General features: G+C 38.9%; 1 protein-coding gene across 1 annotated transcript in view; it reads right to left on the reverse strand.

Moving 5' to 3' along the window:
- The window catches only part of ITGA9 (integrin subunit alpha 9), a 222,125-nt gene that overhangs the window by 157,308 nt on the left and 39,837 nt on the right, over nt 1-24,980 (reverse strand). The window contains exons 14-15 of the mRNA XM_005529940.3: nt 21,680-21,834; nt 13,083-13,243 (exon numbers count right to left, since the gene is read on the reverse strand). Coding sequence (XP_005529997.2) covers nt 13,083-13,243; nt 21,680-21,834 — 316 coding nt within the window. The remainder of the gene's footprint in view (nt 1-13,082; nt 13,244-21,679; nt 21,835-24,980) is intronic.

A 24,980-nucleotide genomic window follows, 5' to 3' on the forward strand; every position in this document is an offset into this window, starting at 1 on the left:
TTACAAAACCTAGGCTTGAAAGAGATCTATTTGAGATAAGTAAGAAAGCTAGATGCAAGAACTGCATCAGTGACTTCTCCTTCCTTGGATTATCCTCAACAATTCCCAAACTGGCAGAGCAGGAGCAGTTCAGACAGATTATCATATGCAAGGAGTAAAGGCCTGGTCACACCTACTTATTTAATTTCCTGCTTCTCAGCTACCTCAGAATGCAGCATTGCTCAAATGGCAAAGACTACAGCTATATCAAAATATAGCACATATACACTTACATAAGCCTTTTCAAGTGTTGGATTTTTCTTTTTCTGAATAAGATATGAATTACTGATGACTTTTTTTTCTGGTTCTCACTAGAACTAATAGGACAACAGTACCTACATATAGTCTCAAAAACACTCCTACAATGCACCTGCAGACAAGCCAGAACTCTGAGGTACAAGAGAGGAAAACCTCTCCTAGGATGTCCACTCTAAACTTTGCTTTCTCAAAAGATTTAGACAGTTTATATACTCTTTTGGATTATACTGGAAATGTCTAATTTAAGGAAATGACCCTTCAAATTTCCTTACAACTTCCTCATCCATCATGGTGACTATCCCTCTGGCTATTTATAAGCCATGAGTACTGCTGTGGTTTATATAAAGCACTCCTTTCCACAAAGTATTGTACCAGAGATGGTTCCTGATCACAACAGCTCACAATCCAAAATCCTGGACTGATGCAATCACTCACTAAAGAGACAATTAGGTCTTAGGAAATACTGACATGAAAAGCAGATTGAGTTGTTGCATTTCAATAATCCCACTGACTTTTTGGATGAAGTCAAAGATGAACTGTGGTTGTTTCTGTGCATATGTGGGAGCAGCAGCTCCCAAGCAGTACTGATAGTCAGAAAAGCAATAACAGGAGACCTACAGAACCTTATTAAGCAGCACTTGACCTTTATTACCTTTGCAAGATTTTCAAGGCTGACAATACAAGAATTGCTGCAAAAAAAGATTTTGGGACAGGAATAAGGTAAATACTTAGAAGAGACTAACAGTAATAACACATAAGTATTAAGAGTTAAACTGGCTGCATACTATGCAGCTTTCCAGAGCCACACTCAGGAGCATTCTTTTAAAGACAAAAAAGGCAGCACTAACACCAAAATAAGAAACACACATATTATGAAGTCAGAAACATTAGATTTTCAGATAGCCGTCTTGGTAGGCAGAAGAGGTACACAGAAGCCCTGTAAAGATATTCTGCTTGTTCCCTGAAGCAAGCAACTTTGTGTTGAACCCAACAGCATTCAACCAACATAGGGCATTAGATCATTTTGTTACAAATGAAGGGGAGGGGGAGAGAGAGAGAGAGAGAGAGAGAGAGAGAGAGAAGGTCAAAAAAGATCAACAGCAAAAATGCAGGATAAAATTAAGAAATTTTCAAAGCACTAAGGAAAGAAAAAGAACCATCACAAATATTTATGTTGCTTGTAAAAAATATAAAAATATTTAAAATAAATTCTGGCATTTGTCCAAGTTCTTTAGAAGGGGCAAATTAAAACCAGTGTCACAGCACATTTGTATGCAGTATCTCCATTTCAAGGAGGCATTTTGAAGAACTGACTGCATATGTATGTATGCAAAATACAAGCAGAGATACAGACAGCACACCGTGCACCAGTGCATTCAGCAGGAATGAAAATATCTGCTGAATGAATGAAAATACCTGGTAGAAGCACTATCCCAATTGGGTTAAACACTTATCCATTCCCCCATGCCAGAAATACTTAGTGGATTCAGGAGAGGCTTTGAAAATGCTTTCTCAAGTGAGTAGGATCCCCAGGCAAGATCCTCATCCCTTACTGAAGCCTGCATTAGTTTTTGCCATCAATTTCTATTGACAGGGTTGGGTTGCAGGTTTTGTATTGTCACAGAACAGACTCTGGTTCAGGCCCTCAAACCTGGCTGTCCCTCCAGGGCTCAGCTTCTCAAATCCAACTTATGAATTTTGCTGCTGCAATCTAAGAGCAAAGAGGGACAGTTTCATGGAAACAATCACACAGGCACTACAAGAAAATGGAAACCACTTCCTCCAACTCCTTCCTGCAAGCAGGCACTGGATGGGTTGGTGCCCACTGACGTATCCAAGTCACAGGGAGGTTGTGGTCTGCAAATTACAGTTGGAGAGTTCAAGCCTTCCCTTTACTGTGAATTGCAGAGCTCATGAATGGGGACAAACCAGCAGCCTTTACTGGGCAAGCTGCTTCTGTCCTGGAGGGTCATGCACCACAAATGAGAATTGAACTTACTCTCTTTCACAGGGTTAATACTTTCTCATAAAAAAATTGAATTTGTTACTGTATGAATTTGACAGTTTATTCTTTATTAGGGTACATAGCAATGGTTTCTCCTGGTGGCATATACCTGACAGAATTATTCCAGTCCACTCAGTGATCCACTTACTGATTTAAAGGTAGTTAAGAGCTATTACAGTTGCATGTAACCACATTTTCTGTGAAGAAAATCCTTATGAGTAAACAATAACAAAAAGGGTTCCTCTTCACAATTTTTTACTTTGTACCTAAAAGACATTGCAGAGCTCCAAGAGCAAAAAATCAGCTTCCAGGTCATGCCACCCCAACTCTGTTGGTGCTTCTGCACTTGCAGGAACACTTGGCACATTTTTTTATATATACTATATAAGGACTAAAGACTTCCTAAAAACATTTAGGGTGCTTTACTGTTGAGAAGTACCTTGAGGTAGCTTCAGTTGTGTCCTGGGTGGGGGGAAACTGCCGAAATCCCAGCCAAGAGGCCATGAACTGGCAGTGGCCCTTTGTTAGGACCCTTTGCCACAGCACTGCAGTGCTGGCCATGGAGGGGCACCCAATAAACAACAACAAGGCCTCAGACAAAATATCACCACTGGACCATAAGGCAAGTGTAAGGGGTGTGAAAAGCACATGAGGACCTGGTATACAGACTGTAATGGTACAAAACCCCCGTGATTCCTTTGTTCAGGGTCCCGTCCCCCACACCCAGGCACCCAGCTTGAGCTGTTATCATGTTGCTGCACCATGATTAAATTATTTAAAGGAACCAGACATCTGAGACTCAGCTATGGGATACCTTCTGTAAACACTGGGAGGGAAACCTGTCTGATTGCATGAGCGTGGTGTGTGTGGGGAGTCAAGCAGAGCCACCCCACTACAAGGGAGCTTTGGATGCAGCAGCAGAAGTCTGGAGTAGTGGGAATGTAACTGCCAGTGGCTCCTGGATGGTCAGAGAGGAAACTTTCCTTAACATGACAAAGCTCCTAGCTTTTCAATTTTGGCATCCTTTCTAGATCATTGAGCACACAAGCCAGATTTGCAAGCCAAGCTATAGAGCTTAGTCTCTTAAATGACAGGAATTTTAAAGCCTTTGTATCAGACCATTGTCCCTATACATTTTGTCTTTACTAAAACTGCCTTCTATGGCTAATGGTATATTTCACTTGCTACTATCTAGATTCTAACAGGTCAGAAACATGTAAAATAAGGTATAAATTTATGACAACCTGTTTCAACTTACATTCTTTGTTACCCATTTCTATTTTTACTCTCTTTTCTTCTCACTAAAGTTATTAATGTCTGCTCCCCTTTAATCAATATTGCCAAATGAGCAGCTGTAAGTCTGCTAATAGGATAAAAGTTATCAAGTCATGACAAGTTTATTTGTTGTATTTTCAACTAATTTTATCATCTAAGAAGGAAGAAGTAAATTTACTTTACTCTTACATTAGATTCCCTTAGACTTACCACTAACTTTTCACATTTCAGTCTACAATTTAATACTAGACCCGGGCCTTCTCCCACACCAAAAAGAATAGAATAGAACAGAACAGAATAGAATAAAACTTTTAAAAAGGGTAATATAAACTACTACAGGATTCTCTCCCTTTCTGCTGTATTTTGTTGTTAGTCAGGCTATCAACCAGTCCTACCCTTTTGGTATTACACACGTTCAGATAATACAGAGTAAAACATATCCAGGGTATTAAAGCCCATTCATAAATGGAGATTAAAAATAACTAGGACAACAAGATGGAAATAAACTAACTTGCATAAAAACATAAAAATCACTCACTGTTACGTATTCTTCAGTTTTTCATAAAGGAGATAAATGTTCACAAATACTTTCAAGGAAGACTTTTTTACAAGAAACGTCCTGTGTTACATATGAGAAATCACGAACACCAACACATGCAACTTAGGCAGAAAATATTGTCAATAACTTGGCAATAAAGACAGACTAGAAGAGCCTCTGGTGAAACTTTCTTTGCAATGCTGAAGTCACTACATTATGTTCTTAGTGGAATTTTATCAGATAAATCTCAAGCAATTGATTGAATATGTTCTACACAGCTTTTACAATAATTCCTTCTGAAGATGGCTCTTTTGAAGCTGAGGAATTCATATGCAGCAATACAAATATTAACACAAGATGAAAACAAATGGCATATTACACTGAGCCAGTCAGAGGATAGCAGTGGATGAAATAAACCCTCAAATCAAGATTGTACATATTCTTAGAATTTGACTACTTCACTGCTTTGAAGATAGCCTTCATAAGTATACTTTTTTCAATTATGACCATTTTTTTCAAGCAAAAGTGACCACTGAAAGCAAGCATAGTGGTCAGTTGGTGACATAAACATTTGGGAGAAAAGGCTATTGTAATATCATAACAATCTAATTGCCTAATGGAGCAAACCCATAAGAGCATCTAGTAAGAAGTCAGGAAACAAACTTAAGCATATGCCAGCAGGTCAAAGATTCTGTGGGCAAGGGGAAAATAATTTGAATTCCTGGATAAATATCCATTTCAAATCTCTGGAAAACAGCTAATTCAGGACAAAATACTACACATTACTGTAGTATTAGTACGAAAGACTAAACATTCCCTAAAGTAACTAGGATTCCAGGAGAGATCACAGAGCTCTATAAGGTGAATTGATAAATAAAAATAACAAACTAGGAGTCTATGACTAGGGATTTAATTTTCAATCCCCAGCACAACCATACCAACTGTAACTACCCTGTTGCTTATATAAGTGCTGGTGGGTATGTGAGGGTGAGGGTAACATGACAGAGTATGCACCTTTCCTCAATTTCTGCACCCTAGGAGTTCAAGATTAATTCAGCTCCACAACTGCAGTTATGTAGTGAGTACGTCCTTATGAGAGAAAGGAAGAAAAAGCAGCCAAAAAAGCAGCTGCTTTTGTGCCAAAGCAGCTCTATGCTGCTACGTATCACCCTCACATTTCTTCAAACATATTGACACACACTTTTTGCTTTAGAAACTAGGGCACTGGGTTAGCATTATGTGTTGCCACCCAAACTAAACACAGTTCATGTAAGAGTCTCCCAGGAAGATTATGTTCTGACTAAGAGGAGGTTATAGGTTTGGAACATACCCAGAAGCCATAGCCAGCAAAATTAATTGTTTTTTCTTTAGCCTAGAGAGTTTTCTATTGGAATTTCCTTTCAGTGTTTCCTGATGAAATGCCATGGTCATTCCTTCCTAAAGGTAGCAAAATGAAAGGATAATAATTTTAGGCACTCCCCAGTTTGGACAGGATAAGGTGACTGACTGTGTGTGTGTGTGTGTGTGTGTGTGTGTTAGAGATCAGAGCACATTCTGATATTCTTCCATGTGTTTTAAACAGGAAAACCACTGAGATAAACAAGCTGTTCTCTACTGCAGTTCTGCAGCAAAATTCTACCCTTAAGTGTATTCCCCTTAAGTGTATTCCCCTTAAATGTCAATTTGTCCCAAAGAAGCAAATAATAAACTTTCACAGTACAATTTGCCATCATGTATTTAGTTTATGTAACTCTACAAAAAACATGTTAGAAAGTTTCAAAAACAGTAGTGTTGCCTTCTCTGCTGCTTCTTTCCACCTGAGAAAAACTCTTCAGTTAACCAGGAGTGCCAGAGAAAGCAAAAATATTCCTATCCATCATTGCCTGCCTTTTAAAATTATTTTTTCCTAGCACAAAGCTAGCTTTTATCTCTGTTTGGCCATTCACCTCCTAAAGTGCCATCACTGGAAAATGCAATTACTTCTTTCAGATAGAAGTCCCATGAAGTGCCTCACAAAACTATGGACTCTGGTATCAAAGAACCACGGAAAGGCTTGGGATGGAAGGAACCTTAAGGATATCTATTTACACCCCCAGATACCTCACAGGCAGGGACACCTTTCACTAGACCAGGTTGTTCAGGGCCCCATCCAGCTTGGCCTTGAACACTTCCAGGGACAGGGCATCCACAACTTCTCTGGCCAACCTGTTCTAGTGCATTACCACCCTCTGAATAAGGATCTTCCTAACCTCTAATCAAAACCTACTGTCTATTAGTTTTTTTAAAAAAAAAAAAAGTCACTCTTTTTTTAAATCCCCTTCAAGTCCTGGAAGGCTGCAATGAGGTCTCCTTGGAGCCATCTCTTCTGCAGGCTGAACAACCCCAACCTTTCAGTCTTTCTTTGTAGGACGGGTGCTCCAGCTCTCTGACTAACCTCCACCCTAAGTCTGCCTCTCCTGAGTCTCCAAAAGCTTTTATCTGCAAATGAAATCTCTTTTTGAGAAACTACAATATCAGACAGAAATACGTCAGTGGGCAGACAGCAAAGCCAGGCATATGTCTGCAACTGAATATCTAAAAGCAGCAGTGAAGTGTCATGCTTCACTAAGAGTCTGCATGCAGTAAAAATAATTCTCAACTCTGCCAAAACTTGAGAAACATGCTTTTTTGAGATACTCTGCTTGAAAAATAAATCATGTTTCTTTGCCATTACAGAACATATCAATGGGACAAGTTCATCAAAGGGCTCAAGATTAAAGATTTGCACCTTTTTACGTTTTAGCAGGGTACTCTACAGTTTAAAAAATGGAGGCAAAGCAGAATTTAATCAGCTACTGTGCTGTAAGTCTACTAACTGAGCCTCATTCAAAATGCCGTTTATTTCATTTGGGGACTACAAAATCTCTAGCTGGATTCATAATAAGATTAGCCAGGCACCTTGACAGCTACTTCACCATAGCAACCAAATTTCCGCCTGGGCCATAAACAACATATTTGATCTTTTTCATAATTCATACATAATTGCAAAAGTCAAAGAGCAACAGTGAACTTCAATAAAATCAATTACCTTGTTAAGACTTTAAACTGGACCAATTTTTTCAAATCTTTTTCAAAGATTTTATGATCGATAAGCTCTGTACAGAGCAGAAAACATTCAAAGGCACTCTCCAACTGTAAAGAAGGAGATAGTCGCTCACCCAATTATATCACCTAGCAATGTGAGAAGAGGGAAAAAAAAAAAAGAAATTGTTTTTATAACCTGTGAGGATGGGCAGAGGAGGATTTCTAGACACAAACTCTACCTTCAGCTCACAGCTGAAAACCTCCAATGGCTTGAGGACAACACAAGCATCTTAGCACTACCACACAGCTCTCTAGCTACACTGTCCCGTAAAAAGCTCCCAAACAGTTAACAGTACAGTACCTGATACAACTTGCTTTCCCACTTAGCTGCACTGGATCTCACAGCATCTTACTTACAGATCTCACAGCACTTAACTACTTGCAGTATGGGTCCCCCCCATGAAAGGAGGTATATTTGGCAGCTTGATTTTGGTCATATTGTACAGGATGGTTTTTAACTGGACTATAAACTGACCCCTGAAAGATAATCTTCCTTGTTCTTGGTGAACCTTGTAAAAATCTTTGAAAAAGCCAAAAGTAACTCCATGATCATTAACAGTATTTAAATCTTGATACAGTTAATGCTCAGCTCGAAGATGTCACTGACTCCTAATACTCCTTTTTGTACTCCTAAATCCATTTACTTAAGAGGTGATGAAAAGAGTTATGCAGCTGACCACTGTTCTTCCTTTGCCCATATGAGCTCTGCAGGAAAAAATGCAGCTTCTCTTCTCCCTGGCTTATTTTTCAAGGTGAGACATAAGCTCTATTCAGTGCCAGACAATTTATCCAAAAAGAGATGACTGATCACTTTATAGAATAAGGCAGATGAAAACACTACTTACTTTTATTTGTATTTATGTATTAAAACACATTTATTTTGCTCTGCTGGAGGGGAGGCAGGCTGTCCTAATAGATTATTAGTGGACTTTGTACAGTTTTGGAAAACAGAACTGTTCTGGAAAGCATGCTTCTTGTAAATAAACCCCTATCTGTGCTTCATGATGACCCCACCTATCCCACAGCCTTTTAAGGCTGCACACATGTTATGACTGCATCTGGCTGGGCCTAACAGTTTCTCCAGCTGGCTCCACAAAAGGGTGAAATAAAATTACATAAAACAAGCAAAAGGAAAAACCCAAAGGCATCAACTCTGCTCTTGGTCTTAGTGCTGAATCTCACTGCAGTCATCATTCTGTGTAGTAAAACTACACAGCAGCTTTAGTCTTGCCGTGATGATAAACTTTCTACTACAGGCTGCAGCAGTTCAGCATTCCCTTTGTCTGCCAAGTGATCCAAACCCTGTGAAATTCTAGATAATCATGACCAAGTTTTCATTGTTGTTGTTGCTGGAAAAGCAGTCTCTGCTTCAAGTGTTATCTCTATCCTGTAATACTACCAGCCAAATCTTTACACAGAGACATTAATTGACAGGCAGATAGTAAAAAGCATATGATCAAGGTGACACCATCTCTACATCTCATGACTGAGATCAAATGCTTTGTTACCCAATCTCTAGAAAAAATCTAAAGTACTATGAATCAAAAAGAAAAGACTTCAATATATGCAACCCTCTCAGATGAGATCAAACAGCTACAGAGGGAGAAACATCCATGACCACGGACCTTGACTGAAATAGGTGAGCACTAGCGATGAAGTTTGTGTGAGGTCAGAAGCCTAGAGTATCTTTAAAAGTAAGTGATTCACAGCAGACAAAGACCAGAAACACACGCATAAAAACATAAATTTTTGGCTACAAAACTCAGCAATGAATAAAGCACAATTGTGCCTTTCTGTTGAAAAGTTGGGGTTTTTTTCAAACCTGTCTGTATATACACTAGCTCTTCACTTACACAGCTTTATGCAAAGGCTGTTACTTCTCAGCCCCATCCTTCCCATAAGCTATGTCTGGATCCATTAAGAATTAATATTATGACTTACATGAAACTAACCAAGAAAAAGATCCCTGGAAAATATCAACACAGTGTCTAGTTTAATCATGCGCCAGCACTGCTGATGGTGTCTGCAGCTATTAGAGCATCCACTCTGCACACAGACAACTGTGATTGGTAGCAATAGGCAACCCAGCTGTCTGGCCTACAGTGGGGTAAGAAACCAGATGGTGCTTCTTTAATAAATACAGGAATTCTTCAAGGGGCTTTCAACATGATCACTATTACACTTCTGTGATAAATCAAGGAAGATGTGTTTTGATCCTGCATAAATCTGCAGGCACAATGTGCTTTGGTATTGCTGTAAAATTCTCATCCTATACACTGATAAATCTGTGCTAAATATCAGGAAAGCCCACCTAACCAGGAAACAACCAGGGCAGTTATCAGGAAAGGGAAACAATGGTTCCTCAGAGTCACTGCCTTGATCACAGCACCTCTTAAGCCCATTGCCCCAGTGTTCTGAAGACTATCAAATGAGTGCAGTTGTCATGAGAAAATTCTACATTTCAGCTGCAGGCCCAGATATTAAGGAGACACTTCTAAAGCCTCCAAATCCATTTGTTTTCTTAGAATTCTCCGATTGTAGTACTTTCTGCAAATTCTGCTTCTTTTCCTCTAAATACCACATTCCATTTTTCCACCATTCCTTATACCAAAATAAACCCAAATCCTTTTATAAAACAAAGGGAAAAAAAAAACTAATCAGATTTAAATTTTGCATCCGTGTACCCCAGCAAAACTGACAGACAGTTGTCACACAAGGTACTCATCTCCTCTTAGTTTTATCACCATTCAAGGAGAGATCTTTAATGGCAGCACCATCCTCCACAGAGAGCTGGAAGAAGAACGGTCCAGCAGTGAATCACCTCCTAAGAGACACAAGGGAACAGCTATACATTGACATGAGAAAGCCTGGGGTGCTCCCAAACTTGTCAGCTAACAGCCATGTTATACTCAATGTATCAGTCAAACCTTCAAAAGTTGTTTAAATTAAAACAATACAGCTTTTGGAGACAACACCTGAGGTTCTGTCAGTACTGGTTTTATTACCCATGTATACTAAGGAAAGTTTCTTAACTAGTAATCATCAAAAAGGTTCCAGTGAGGACAGGCAATTTTAAACAAAACTATGAAAGTCATAAAACCACATCACCCCTCTACAACTCTATGCCCACTACAAAACCAAATATAATGCATTTTGAAGTCCCAAAGTGTTTCAAATTTCATTCTCTGTTCTCAACCAGAAAACCATGTTTTCTCATGAACCACCACAGCTCTAGCAACTTGAGCTGTAATTTGATAGTCTGTGCTGCACAAGATGAAGATCCCAGCTACATGTATCCTACAAACCTTCTGAGATCCACTCAGTCACACAGATACAAAGAAATACAGACTTTAATAGTCAAACTCATTAGCAGTAATAAGAAAAGTAGCTACTGTCCTGAAAGGGACTCACAAGTAGGAAATGAGTCATGCTCAAAACATGGACACTTATCAATTGCAAAACAATTAAATGTCAGTTTATTTGCAGACTGCAATTCTTTTAGTGCTCAGTTTTGCTGGGGTTTCTTCAGATCATATCTATCAAAAATTGCAGACAGCTTGTAGAGATCTGTTTTTTCAATGTTTTTTCTCAGTCCTTCCATTTTGTCCCTCCAGGATACTGGAATTGCATGTTGATAAGATAATATCATCCAGCAAGGCCTGGAAAAAGCTTTCATTTAAATAATTCAACCCACAGTGTTCTGCTGTGCTCCATTTGGACTGGGGACCTTGTGTACCTAGCAGAGTTTGTCAAGTTAGCATATGAGGTCACACAGAAGTCCAAACAGCTCCTCTATCCTTCATTACAAGCAGTCCAGAATTGACATCCTTACGCCACATGGACCGCTTTGCGACCAGTGACATAAATAATAATGAAAAGAATGTATTAAGGATGCAACCACAAACTGTTGCCATGCAGGAGAATTCATCAGACATACAGTACATAAAAGGAAAAAGGGAAGCCTAAATGAAATATTTGTATATTTTAAGCCCACATATTTTTAGTTACCCATTCCATCACAAATACATGCAATAAAGGAGAACTCCAGTTTGAATTTGTGGAGGGTTCTTTTTGTTTGTTTTTCAGGGGATTTGTTTTACTAGGTATTACTTAAGAATATCAGTAATCATGACCCATTTCCACTCCTTCAGAGTGTGCAGGGCTCTCTTCGATGCTTCTAATGTCATGTAGTCTTGTGGATTACAGCATCTTTTTCAGAAAAGCACAGGGATTATCTTCTTCCACTATTTTGCATTCTCCCTTAAAAGATTTCCTGCTGTTCTTCAAATAGTGAAAAATGTCTGCTTGTATCACATAGAAAACCAGTAGTCTTGTTTGTTACCCAGCTATTTTGCTTTGTTGGTAAATTGTTGGTATTTTTAAACATGTTTAAATGTTTCCCTTGCCTACAAAAATCCAATTTCCCAGGAATTTTCCAGAACAACAGTTTTTACCTTTGCATTCCCAAAATTCCATGGAAATATCACAATAATTTAAAGTGTTTCTTGGACATATGTAGGTCTTTAATGAATTCTGTGCAGTATCCAAAAACTACAAGAGCTAGTGTGAAAGAAATCATTATTGGGTGAAGACAGGCACGTGGTTCCTTTTGATCCAAACTCAATAATGTGAAGTCTAACCAGATGTGAACATTGGAGAAAGACCAGGATTAGTAAAATCAGTGATACATTTTCTAAGTAAAGGTAATCTTATAGGCCTACATTTTACTTAACAAGCATTTCCACAGCAGAAAGCAATGGTTGTTCCAGAAACAAAAAAATGTGGAAGGTATGTAGTTTCTTCAGAGATCCATGCAATTTAATAGAACAGCATTTCCTCCTTGGTGCCCTTATTTATTTTATTTTCTCTCAACAGCATAAAATGCACAAAATATTGATGAGTCAGAAGATAAAATTTATCTCCTATTCTCACAGTTTTTAGGTACAAAAAAGTTTCCTGGAAAAGTTGATATATTTAGAAAAATCTGGATGTACTGTATTCTCAAAACAAGACAATGCCAACTGTCATCCATCAAATTTAGGTCACACTCATCCACGGGAAGAAGTCCTTCAGTAAGGACTGGTGATAAAGACTAGCATTTGTAAGACAACAATATGTGGTTTGAAAGATAAATATGCTTCCTATGTAATTTTAAAATCCATTCTATATATTTTTAGCATAGAAGAAAATTGTGCTGCTTACTCTGAAAACAATGGCACCTGGGTGACATTTCTTCAGCACCCGCCAAATGAGGATATCTACAGTTCTAGCAAGCTCTAGATGAAGAGCTTGTCACAGGGAAAACAGACCCTTTCTGTGTCTCAGTCTGGAAAGCACACTCTGTATCCCTAGGACCATGATGCATGTGAAATTAAGTTATCCCACTGCTGCTTTCAAGCCCAGATGAAATCCACAGGGCTCTTCAAATCCAAGAGCCCAATTATTTCATTGCAGGCCACACGTTATCCTGCCATTGCCATGCAGATTATATCACCAGGCTTTTGTGCGGTCAGGCCTTAAAACTAAACAGTAAACCTGCTGTTCCAAATAAAACAAGATGCTGTCTCCTTGGGAATAATACCTGTAGCAACAAACCAAGGCAAAAGAAGAAAGAGAGAGAAAGAAACACCTGCCTGATCAAACATTAAAAAAAATGTATTTTCCTGGCACCTGGTCTTGAAGGTGCTCAGACTGACAAATCATGCCAATCATGATCTGAACTTCTACTTATCAGGAAATCAAACATCTGAAATCAAAGCAGCACCACTGTGATTGGTTGAATAATTTTTTTAAAAGAATGGAATGTAGCAAGGCCAAAGTAAGGAAGGACATGAATGAACTAACCTTGACATATGCTAGGTAATGCTCGCACTTTTCCTGCATGAATGACAGTTGTAACTTTTCTGTGATCTGCCCTGCTGCCTCTCCAGAAGTCACAAAATAAACTCTGGGTTGCTGGCTCTTTTCCTTCTTTGCCACATCAGCAGTCAAGTTATAATTCAAACCTGTTTTAAAAAGGAAGAAGAAAACAAAGGATGTCAGTGAACAAGTTATTTTCCAGCCATGCATCAATGGATCCTGTCATCTCCAGGGCTTGAAGAAAGGTCAACCCTTGAGGGCCCTCAATCAATCACTAAGTTCCATGTAGATACAGAAAACCAGATCCAATTACGAACATACTCCCATGTTTGGTATCACTATTACTCCCAGCTCATCCTTTCCCATAGGAAACAATGTGTAATACATCTATATACACTTAACACAAAAAAAAAACAAAAAATGAAACAAAACAACAAAAAAAAGCCCAACAACAACCCCCTACAAAAAAAAAAAAAAAGATGTTTAAACTGCTCCTGACAGAAGAAGCAAAAAACCCAACACAAACAACAGCAGCAACTTCAAACTCTGTTTTCCTTCTAAAACAGCACAAACCATGCAGATGTCAACCGGGATGTGGCACTTCCTGACAATTGTTTTCATTGATTTGCAGTCATCTTAGCCAGGAATCTTAGCATTCATATCATATACTTCCCCACATACCACTTTTTCGCTTTCAGAAAGCAACCTGGAGCAGTGAAGGGCTAGGGAGATAACGGGCCAAACTTATCACTGCTGGTAGTGTAAGTTCTTCTGCTCACTCCAGTAGATCATAAGACAAGTTTTCACTAGCAACTTAACTCTTCCAAATAATGCCTTCAAACATTTGTCCTGCAGCTTTAAGTGAGTTTTTGTCTCTTTCTACTGATGATCTACCCACCCAGCATCACACAATGAAAATAAAACTCTGGCATGAATTTAACAAGCTCAGAAGAAGGGTTCAATTCTTCTGATGACTATTCATTTTCCATAACTAAAGTTAAATGCCTAAAAGTTTTGATAATGGTTCCCTCTGAGAAATTTTTGCTCATATCTTCAAGATGGCTACTACCCAGCAGACCAGGTGAACTATTCCAGCCAGTAAGAGATGCACCAAGTAAATGGCAGCAGGCATTTTATAATGGATTCTCATCCTAAATAGCATGTATATACTTATGATGCAAGAGTCATCCCATAGGGCTGAAAACACCCCTGAAGCAGTGGGGAGTGAGATTAAGATCAGGCCATGGTATCCCACAAGCTAAAAAACATGAATCACAGCTGGCAGTGCTAAAGGATGGATTGCACACTCTGAACCACTTAGAACCTCCCTTCCTCACCCACTAAGATAATGACAAAGCACACAAACAGCAGGAGGCAAAATGCTCATCAGGAATAAGGACATCTGTAAGTGCTTGCCTAACTACTAGCTATAGTACTGATTTGCCAAGGGGGTAAGAGGGAGGCACCACATGGAAAAAATGAAGAACTAACTAAATAATTAGAAAAAGCCATTGGAAAATGAATGTGCTTCTTTGCTGTCTCTGCCAGTAATTATGAGGAGAAAATGATTCATGAACTTTGCTTGCAAAGAAAATTCTTAAGCATTGAAAGCATTAAAAAAAAAAAAGCACTAGCAAATGAGAATGTATAGGACATTCCCTCCATCCTCTTCCAAAAAGCTTTCTTTTTCCCAGTACTTCCCACCTTGTTTTGAATCCTCTCTCATAGTGTTGTCCCTGGGTCTAAGTAGGGAACCATCCACACTTCTCCATACACTGAACAACACATCACTGCAGCACATCTGCTTTTGAGGCACTCTGAGGGTAAGCACTGACTCATGCCTGCCTCCAAACAGGCTGGAAAAATGAGAGATAGAAATAATTCTCCTGCACCAAAGTATAGTTGCATACAGGTTTGAAGATGAGAGTCTACTTTTGAAAAATTTTTGATTAGGCGTGTTTCTTCAGTCCTAGGAACATGTTCAAACAGTGAAAATATCAACCTATTATCCTACAGTAAATCTTGCCAGTCTTTCAGGCAGCAATATTAGGGACATGAGGGCTACCCTAGACATGGATCAACACACAAGAAATGTACATCTGAAACAAAGAGTACAGAAGAAAATTTGGAACAATTTCTAACATAACTATCTACTTAGCTCTAATCAAATGACCAAAACCCTTCATTTTCATAACCACTGAAATTCACCTAATTCTCACATTGGCACTATTACTATTGTTGTTATTATCGTAAAGGAAATTAGCTAGAGTGTTGTCAGAAATTGAAATAGTTCATGCCTCAAACATTGATATCAAATTTTGCTCATTTTAGCAAAACTGTATAGAGGAGCCATTGAAGCCCATCCCTCCCTAAAGATGTTTTTCAAAGGGACCAAGAAGATCAGCTGGAGAGGATCAATGGAACATCGTTGGAATCCACAGACGGTGATAGTTTCTTTATTGTCTCCATCACTCTCTGTTCCCCCCACTCATTTTCTATTTATTTCTTTCTTTCCTTCTCTCTCTCATATTTACTATCAAATAAAACCCACAGTAATGACTTTGGCATATAGTCTCATTTGCACCTTAATTTGGACAGAGGCATTTCTAGTAACTTTAATAACTGGATCTTGACATTTAATCAGCATAGTTGGCAGGATTAACATTCTCTGACCCAAAGTGCCTTTCACAATAGCATTGTCTCCTTTCACAAAATTATTTCATATACTTCCCTCTGTAGTAAATCTCAGAAATCTACATACTACTTGTTTTAAGGAGCTGTGAGGATTGTTAGGAGTCCTTCCATAGGAATTCCTAGCACTTGGATGGAACTTCCTTTGAGGGGTTGTGGTTTCTTCTGCAGGCTTAGAAATTTGAATGCATCTTTCTCTGAGGGAATTGTGGTAAATGGATTTGGGGGTCTAGTTCCCTCATCTACATGTTGTTTTGTTCAGAGCCAAAAGCTCCTGTTTGGTGGGGACTGATGCCCCTATGATTTTTGTGTGTTCTGTTGTGAAAAGGCAGAACTGGCATGTTCTAGTCTTTGAAGCCAATTCTGCATCTCCTATCTTGTGGGAACCTCCCCACCAATCTGTGGTTTGTTGTGGAGAACTAGAATTGGCAGGTTCTAATCCTGAGGCCAATCCTGCAGCTGCTGCCATGTGGGGATCATTTTGTCCCTATGCAGGCTTAGGTATTCATCATGCAGCTTCCTCTGTGGGGGTTGTAGGAAAACTTTAGGGGTAAACGTTTTGTTGTCCTTCATTAGTTAATTTGTTAGTCACTTCTCTACCCCTGGGGTGGATATAGTGAGAAAAAAAAAAAATGGATAGGGAACAACTGATTAGTAAAAATCAGTTAAAATGATTAGTTAAAATGATTAGTAGAAAGGTTATTAAAAAAAGGTTTTAGGCAGTGGCATTGCTTGCTGCCAAATTCAATCACATCCAAAATGAAAATCACTGAAATTAAAGGAGCAAACTGATAAGGCTGACTGTTTCCAGGTGAAAAGCAGAAGCCTACTAAAACCCTGGAAAAAAAAGAAAAAAAAAGGCAACCCAAATGCCAAAACCATTCCCTAATTCAAAGACTGCAATTAAAGCAGTTTCACTCCCTCCACTGAACATGCAATCGGTTGGAGAAGACCTCACTGAAAAACTTAGGGAAATAATAGAAGTGGTGCAACAAGCACTTCATAGAATAGAAGGTAGAACTTCACCTAAAAAAGTTAATGCAATTAGCAACTCATTTCATTCTGGTGTATTTTGCCAGGGAAGTTTATTTCTTTTTTTTTCGAGAAATGCCAAACATCCCTACATTGAATACAAGGAAAACTGTTTGGAACAGAGAAACTGCAAGCAGCACATTCACTTTCTTTTTATAGGAACCTACCAACACATGAGATGGAGCTGCATGAAAATCCATGAAATTTAAAGTGTCACTGTAATTGTTTGCATTTTCAGTTCATTAATGTTTGCAATTTGTTTGTATTTTCACTGCAAGTGGATTGCTGGGAGATCAAATATTAGTTAAAGTATTCCACATAAGTTTGATTTTTGTCTAACTTCTTTTCTTTTTACTGAAAAATGGTGTAGCAAAAGTCTTATGAATGTATAATTTGTCTCAACCAATTTTGTCCTGAGAGTTGGTATAAAAATGTATACATATTTGAAATCATGCAAGTATGTACTAACCTCCGCAGTTATGCCTCAGAGGGGTTTACAATTATGATTTGGCTAAATTTTTCTGATTTACTAATTAGAGAACTAAAAATTCTTAACAAAACATTAACTCAATATCATTTAAGAAATTACTGAATCTCCCTTCCCAAACTTGGAGGGATAGTCATGAACTGCAAAAACAACGTGAATAAAATACAGAAAAGCCTTCTACCAGCTCTCAAGCCAATGTATGTTAAATTTCCTGCCATAGGTCTGAAGACAGTATTTTAACTTTGCCTCAACTCTTCTATTTATGCTAATCAGTGTAGTGGCTATAGTACATTCTGCAATACACATGCTTCTCAGCTGTAGGTGCAGAATGTGATGAGGGCAATTTACTCACTGAAATTCAAAGGAAAAAAGCTACTTTGGCTAATACAACTAAGTTTGAAAGGAAATTTATTTAATTTCTAATCCCACCAATAATAAACCCATAGTTTCTATTTTCTGTCGAGATTAAATTACAATTGTCTCCTGGAAAGTACAGCATATCCCTGATGTAAAAATATGTTTGCTTGAGAACATTTTGTATGAAAATGTTTTGTGTGGCAATTCTGTATCATAAAAACTTGTTTTCGTAATATATAGAATAATCTGGTAGACTAAGAATATTACATATAAAAATATTCCAACTACATGTGAATGCAGTCAAGAAGAAAACACCCTCGACAAATCCATTCACTTTTATTCTAGGGTGCAAAGTTAATAAATTATACTACAACAGCTGGGAATTCTCTCAAAACTTGGCTGATTGACACATGTTAATATGTGCATATGCTGAGGATACCCCTCTATAGAGTTTAAAAATGAAGACTCACTGTACTCTATAAATAATTTCAAAAATATTGAACCAACACCTAAAAGATACAATATAGTGATGCCCCTCACATCCACTACCCATTAAAAAGCACTGATTCCTGGGATTCACTAATTAATGAGAATTGGGTTGATGATTATTGTATGCTGTATGATTACTCATGTTATTGCTTCTGCTGTTTCTATCTTTTCTCCTATCATCTTTCTTCATCACCTCCATGGACAACCCATAAACTGAAGAAGAATGCTAGAAAAGAGACATTTATTATAACGTTTGAGTCACAGGGTGGATGTCAGAGACTGAAATCGTTCGTGCCTCAAACACTGATATAAAATTTTGCTTATTATAGCAGAACTGTACAAAGGAGCCATTGAAGCCCATCCCTCCCTAAAGATGCTTTTCAGAGGGACCATCACCACCAAGAAGATAACGGAATATCGTGGGATCCACAGGTGGTGATATTTTCTTTACTCTGTCTCTGTCACTCTCTTTTGTTGAACTCACCTATTTTCTATTTCTTTCTTTCTCTCATATTTACTATCAAATAAAATCCATACTATTGACTTTGGCATACGGTCTTGTTTGCACCTTAATTTGGGCAGAGGCATTTCTAGTCACTTTAAGAACTGGATCCTGACAACTGTGGACACAAGTTTACTTCCATTTTCCTTCACAGATGAATGCAGAAGCAGCACTTGATGTACAGAGATGCCAGCAGCCACCTTCTTGTCCTGGTCACACAGAAGTACAGAGTCTGGACAGGCTAAAACATTTTCATTCAAGATGGAAAGGCCTTCCTCTAATCTCTGCCTTTCCTAGTGATACAGAAACCCCAGGGGAGACAAAGCAGTGACCCATCAAGTGAGGGAAGAACAGTTTAACTGAGATTCTGAGATGACAGAGTGAGAACTTCAAATGTCATACTTCTCATGTCCAAGACATGCTGGAGGCCGTCTCTGTCAGGAGATCAGCTCTCCAGCAAGCACCGAGACAGACTGAAGGGTCAGACAGAGTGTGCACAAAGTGCAGAGCCTGTATTTCACTTGGCCATGGCTCTTTGTTCAGACAAAAACATTTCAGCAATAAATTCATACTTCTGAAAACCATTATCTGCAAGAAACAAACTCAAAGGAAACTGTACAGCCATTTGCAGTATCAAGCAGCATCCATAAACACAGATCCTTGGATAGCTGTTTCATGACCAGTAGTATTGCAGCTACCACTAGAAGGGAAAAAAAAAAAAAAAAAAAAAAAGAAGGTAGGTAATGTTTACATGCAAGTATGAGACAGTGCTAGATGAAGATGACCTTTTGTCCCATTCTTATTAACAAAATAACCACACATTCAAATAAGTATTGAAGAAACCCATGTGCCACAGGAGAATGCTGTGTGCATGTTCAGCTTGATTTTCTGAACATTATGTAGTTGATGGCAATTTCAGCTGCTCAAAAGCAGGAGAAACGCTCAACTTTACACGAGTAAGCAGTAATCTTGAGAATCCAGTGACAAGCCCTAGGGAAGTGCAAGATGAACACCAGCATCTAGATTCTAGATGAGCACTGCATTCTTGCAGTCTGATTTAACAAAAAGCACCGAGACACAAGCTGAACACTTTTGGCCACAAAATTCTGGCATAGCATTTTAACACCTCCATAAGCCTTTCAAAGTCTGAACTGTGCAACAATGCATTAACACGGATATTCTAGGGTTTTTTCCCCTTTATTTAACCATGCAGGAAAGGAACCACTACAATATTTCCATTAATTGTTCCCTCCTTTGTTAATTGATATTTTTCAACTGCAACATAATTAAAATGGTCTGACTGCTACAATACTAACTTAAAACTTATTTGAGATATTTTATCCAAATCATATCCTAAAGGGGTTTTATATAGTCAGATAGTTCTGGCTGTAACATTTTCAAGAAAAATCACTTTGTTAGAAGCATTATATAAAAGGGCAGTGATTGGAGTTTATATACTTAATAATAAAACAGTTCCTTGTAATGCAATGGATATTAGTCATCAAAGATACATGTGTGCTTTTACTGGGTAAATCAAGCGAAGTACAGTTTGTATGACTACATAGGGGAATCAACCAGCTCTTAACAAGACACAGTGAACAGGAAGATTTGTAAACAAGGGAAACCAATATTTAGATGAGAAAAAAGGCAGTTTACTTCATAGCCACAGGTCCAACGATATGAAATTAAAGCAAAGGAAACATTTTAAATAGTACTCCAGGAACATAAGAACACCTAGATTTTCAGAAAACCTATTTGTAATTTTTCTGAGAGGAATTAACACCTCAGGAGCCCTCAAAAATGCATTTCCTTAATGACAGAGTAGTGGGTAGTAAAAAAATACTTTATCAAAGCCCAAATTTGCTTACTTAGAGTCATCATTTACAGGGAAGGAAAAAGTCAGCATTTAGCGGAAGCAAAAATAGAAACTGAAGTCTCAGTTGCATTAATATGCTATAATACAGAGGAATCTTAAACATAGTAAATCCATTGTTTTGAGATATTTAGGTGACAGTGACAAGATGCTTGTAGTTCTTACTTCATGTGAATGCAAAAAGTAGCAAGAAGCCTTTTCCTTTTCTGACTTAATTAAAAACAGAATCCTGAAGCAGGCTCATATGAAGGTACATGGATACAACTCATCCTTCTCAACTACCTGTCAAAAAGATTAGACCACTGAGCAGGAGGAGGCAGTGCTTCCCCCAACTCTTCACCAGACTCACTGTCAAGACACAGCATGCTGTGAGGCTGGGGCATCTTCCCTGAACAGTGCAAGTCCTCTGCCATTCTTAAAGCATGACAAGAGTGAAGCATCATTAAAAAAATTAACCCAGGCCTTAAATATTTAGAAATTCTGTATCTGTCCCATACCACTTCATAAAACAGCTAAGATTTGTAAGCATTGGAATGTAAAAGACATAAGTAGTATTTTAATAGAGCCAAGATGTAAAGACTAGGACAATTACATGGTGCACAATTCCATTCATCTGAGAAACTCCGAGTGTTTTACAGAGACTAATCTGGAAGATATTCTTGCAATCAGTAAAACACTGGGTTATTTATAATCATTTTACAAATAGGTAAACTGATGCACAGAAAAGGATTTTTTCATGTCTGTTTCAAGAGCTCCTTGCAGACTTTCAAACACTATTAATCCAGAGCAAATCATACCTGTTGTCTAATAACATTGGTAGAGGATATGGATACAGATATGCATTATCAAGAGGTAGACAGGGACTATGAACTCTGAAGGCTGCACTCTCTTATCCTTGCAGTAAGCCCAAGGAGACATTTCCCTCATTTCACTCAGGAAGAACCTGCCTCAGTATTATGCCAGCCTCATCACAAGGCAAAAACATGCCCAAGGAACCTCTCAAGCCTCCAGCCTTCTGGGATTGTATGGCCCATGTTCATCTTGAAACTACTTATTTCAAACAAAGCTCTGTTACTAAGTACAAAGAAAGACCTCGACTCTGGGTCAACCTGTTACTGTGATCCTGTCTAGGGCTGGCATAGGTACCTTACCTACTTCTCCAGGAACGTGCTTGCCACTGAAACGAAAGCATGCTGTGACATTGAGGCAGTTCACCGGCTGCAAACCATCATGGCACTGAGGAGCTGTGATATTGATAGATATGGGCAGGAAAACGGTGACATCCATGGTAATGACAGGCCTGGATCTGGAGATCAACAGAGAAGCAGAATTGAGTGACCATTCAGAGGGAAATTCTCCGCAAAAGGAAAATAAAGCAAATTTGGAAAACTGCACAATTTCAAGCAGACAGGAAAAATAAACTACATTTGAATTGTAAAATAAACTAGCATTTTGCCTAGCTGGCAAGGACTACTAGCATTTAAATGAAAGTGGTAATGTCAGCTTGAAGTTTAGTGCTCAGATACAGACTGCAGGCAGGCAGCTGGGGAAACTGATAATATTAAATAACTATAATCCTCTCCAGCAAAGGCTGCATAAAGCCTTCCTGATGACTGAAGAGGATAACAAAATTACCAGAACAGCAAACAAGTACAAGTTCATACAAATGAGACTGGTTGCTAACCATCTTGGATGAACAGGGACAGGTAGGGAGAGACAGAGTTTCCACAGAATGATCTATAGTCAAATTTGTGACCCCAAAGTCAAGGAGAGAGCACAGAGGTCATCCACAGGAGATGGATTCATACATAATTTTTATGATAATATAAGAGGGACAACAGACACCACATCTGTGTTTTCTGGAGGAGGAAATGTTTGGCTAATTCCCTTCTGGTGAGCGACAAGGATTGAATACTTTTATCACACTGCTGAACTGTCTTTCAAGAATTATCCATTGCACTGTGAACAAAAGCTTTCTACTACTCTTGCAACTCCAGCACAATGTTATTGCTACCAGTGCTCCTGGCTGAGGGAGACCTCAACCAGAATCACAGATCAAGTTGAGTGCCTTAAGGCTCAGGTGTCTTGCTAAGGAAACTTCCCTGTCTGACCATCCAGGAGGCACTCAGGCAGCCACACTCCCACCACCAGGGATTTGAACTCCTGGGACCAAAGCTCATTTGCAGTGAGCTGACAGGTGCCCCCCTTGACTCCCTACACACACCACACTCACATAGTCAGACCAGGTCTCCCATAGTTTAATAAAGCGTTTTATTCACAGTGCAGTAACATGGAAACAGCTCAAGGTGGTGCCTCCAAGGAGGGACCCCCAAAAAAGGACCCCATGGGCTTTTATACCCTCACAGTCCAAGCACACAAAGGTCTCTCCTCTGCCTCCTGACTTCTCAGCTCCTGCTGTGTCTCAGTGTCCCTGAGTGTCTCTTGCTTCAGGCTCCCACCACCCAGAGCTCAATTTGCAGTTCACACACCAAGCCACCTGCACTGCATGTATTCCTCAACAGTTTCCTTTTTCACACAACACAGAAGCCCCAGCAGCTTGATTGGGAAACACAACCTAGAAACTCAGGCACTCCTGAGCCATCTCCAGTGCAGGACTTCAGCCCAAAAATTATGGGTGTTATTCTTCCTGTTTTCAATTCTGTACGTGTTCAAAATGAACATGTTCTTCCAAAATAAACTACAGTAATAAAAAAAATGTGCAGCAACCAGCAGATTCAGTTCTAAGGTAGTCCCAGCAGCCATGCAAGGCCAGAGCTTGTAAACCACTTCAGGACACTCACTCCACAAGCCACTTAAATTTAGAGGTAGGGGAGAGGGAGAAGAGAGCAGTGATTGTGGTTACACCTAATATATATGAATTGGAACAAGATTCACATCAATCTCCAATACAGCTGCTCAGACTCTTTTACCACAGCCTGAAATAACAGTGCAAGTTCACATTTTGAGATGGAGGATAAAAATAAATGCTAGCCTTAGAAATATATGCAGTAGGGGGAAGGGAGGAAAAAAAAGTCAGCGTCCTAGGATCATTTCACACCTTCCAAAAAAAACCACTCTTTCTGAATGCTTAGGGAGATATAAAAGAGTAAAGGCTATAATTGATTTAGAAAAATATTTCTCCTTCAAAAAAGTATTTCTCCAGCTATCATGCATTGTGTGATTTTTTCCTTAATGTTATGTCACTTGGTTATTCACTAGGGAAAAACAACCCAACACATCTGTCAAAGAACCATACACACATATGATCAACAGAATGCATCTGCCCCAAGTCAAAGACTTCCACAAAAGGCGTCAAATGTCACTTGGCAAAACATTTGTTGGTTTTGTTTAAAGTACTTCACAAAAGGGGAAGGGCAGGGGATGCATGGGGGAAAAAAGTTTCTCTTTATCCTAACAGGAAGAGGGACACACTGTAAATTGGCAGTAACAGCAACTAATCAAGCTGCCCATAAAGTTAGTCAGTAATGCACTAATTTCCTCTGAAATGCACAAGCATAACTGAATGCATAAACAGTGGTTATTGTGCTGTTGTGATGTATGTGGACTTAATCACATTTGTCTCCCCTCTCTGCAAGTAACATCAATGTAGGTGAAAAATGCCATTTTCTTTCAAGCAGCATCAGAGACATGAGACTGAATTCCCATCTGGGGCACAGCACACCTTCTCACAGAAGCAGTTATTAGCATTCCCTGTATAGATGATGAGGAAACAAAAAACTCTTCAAAAGCCCTGACCACCTGCCATGCTGATCATCAAGAGTATTTCTTCCCTCCCTCTCCTTTTTCTTTTTCTTCAGTGTAACTGATTCAAACGGAAACACTGAGCCAAGTTTCTCCTGCCTTGGGCAGGAAGAAGGCTGGCACATCTGTTCCACAGTTCCAGCATTTGTCTTACCAGGGTCACCCCATCCCTGTTTCTTCCATATAAGATGCAGGAGTTCCTAAAGATATCTAAGTATTGAAAGGACTTTTTAATTTAATATTAACCGTAACAAAGGAGCTACTGACAAAAATCCAGCTTTGCACTCTGTTACCCAGGTCACTTGCCCACCTGTGTAATTTGGTGAACCAAGCTGTCCCACCTCTGTCAGACAGAAAAAGCAATTACACTTAACTAACAAACTTGAAACAGCAGCCCAACTCCTGTGTGCTCTGAAAACATATCCATATTTAATTTCCTCAAAGAATCTTATTTCACTCTGCATTCCATTATAAAATTATACATATATCTGCAAAACTGTGTATATATATACACATATGTGTGTGTGTATATATGTATGTATATCTATATATATACCCGCAAAACTACATCCTGGCATCCTACTCATTTTTTGCTCAGCTACATTCCCTTTAATTGATCTACTTTAGGTAAACATCAGAATAATAAAAAAGCCTTGTCACAAGTCAGGAGCAACATTTCTAAAGAGGCAC

This window comes from Pseudopodoces humilis, chromosome 1 (assembly GCF_049639895.1).
Source record: "Pseudopodoces humilis isolate 2021_Gansu_Grassland_sample_001 chromosome 1, ASM4963989v1, whole genome shotgun sequence".
Taxonomy (NCBI): Eukaryota; Metazoa; Chordata; class Aves; order Passeriformes; family Paridae; genus Pseudopodoces; species Pseudopodoces humilis.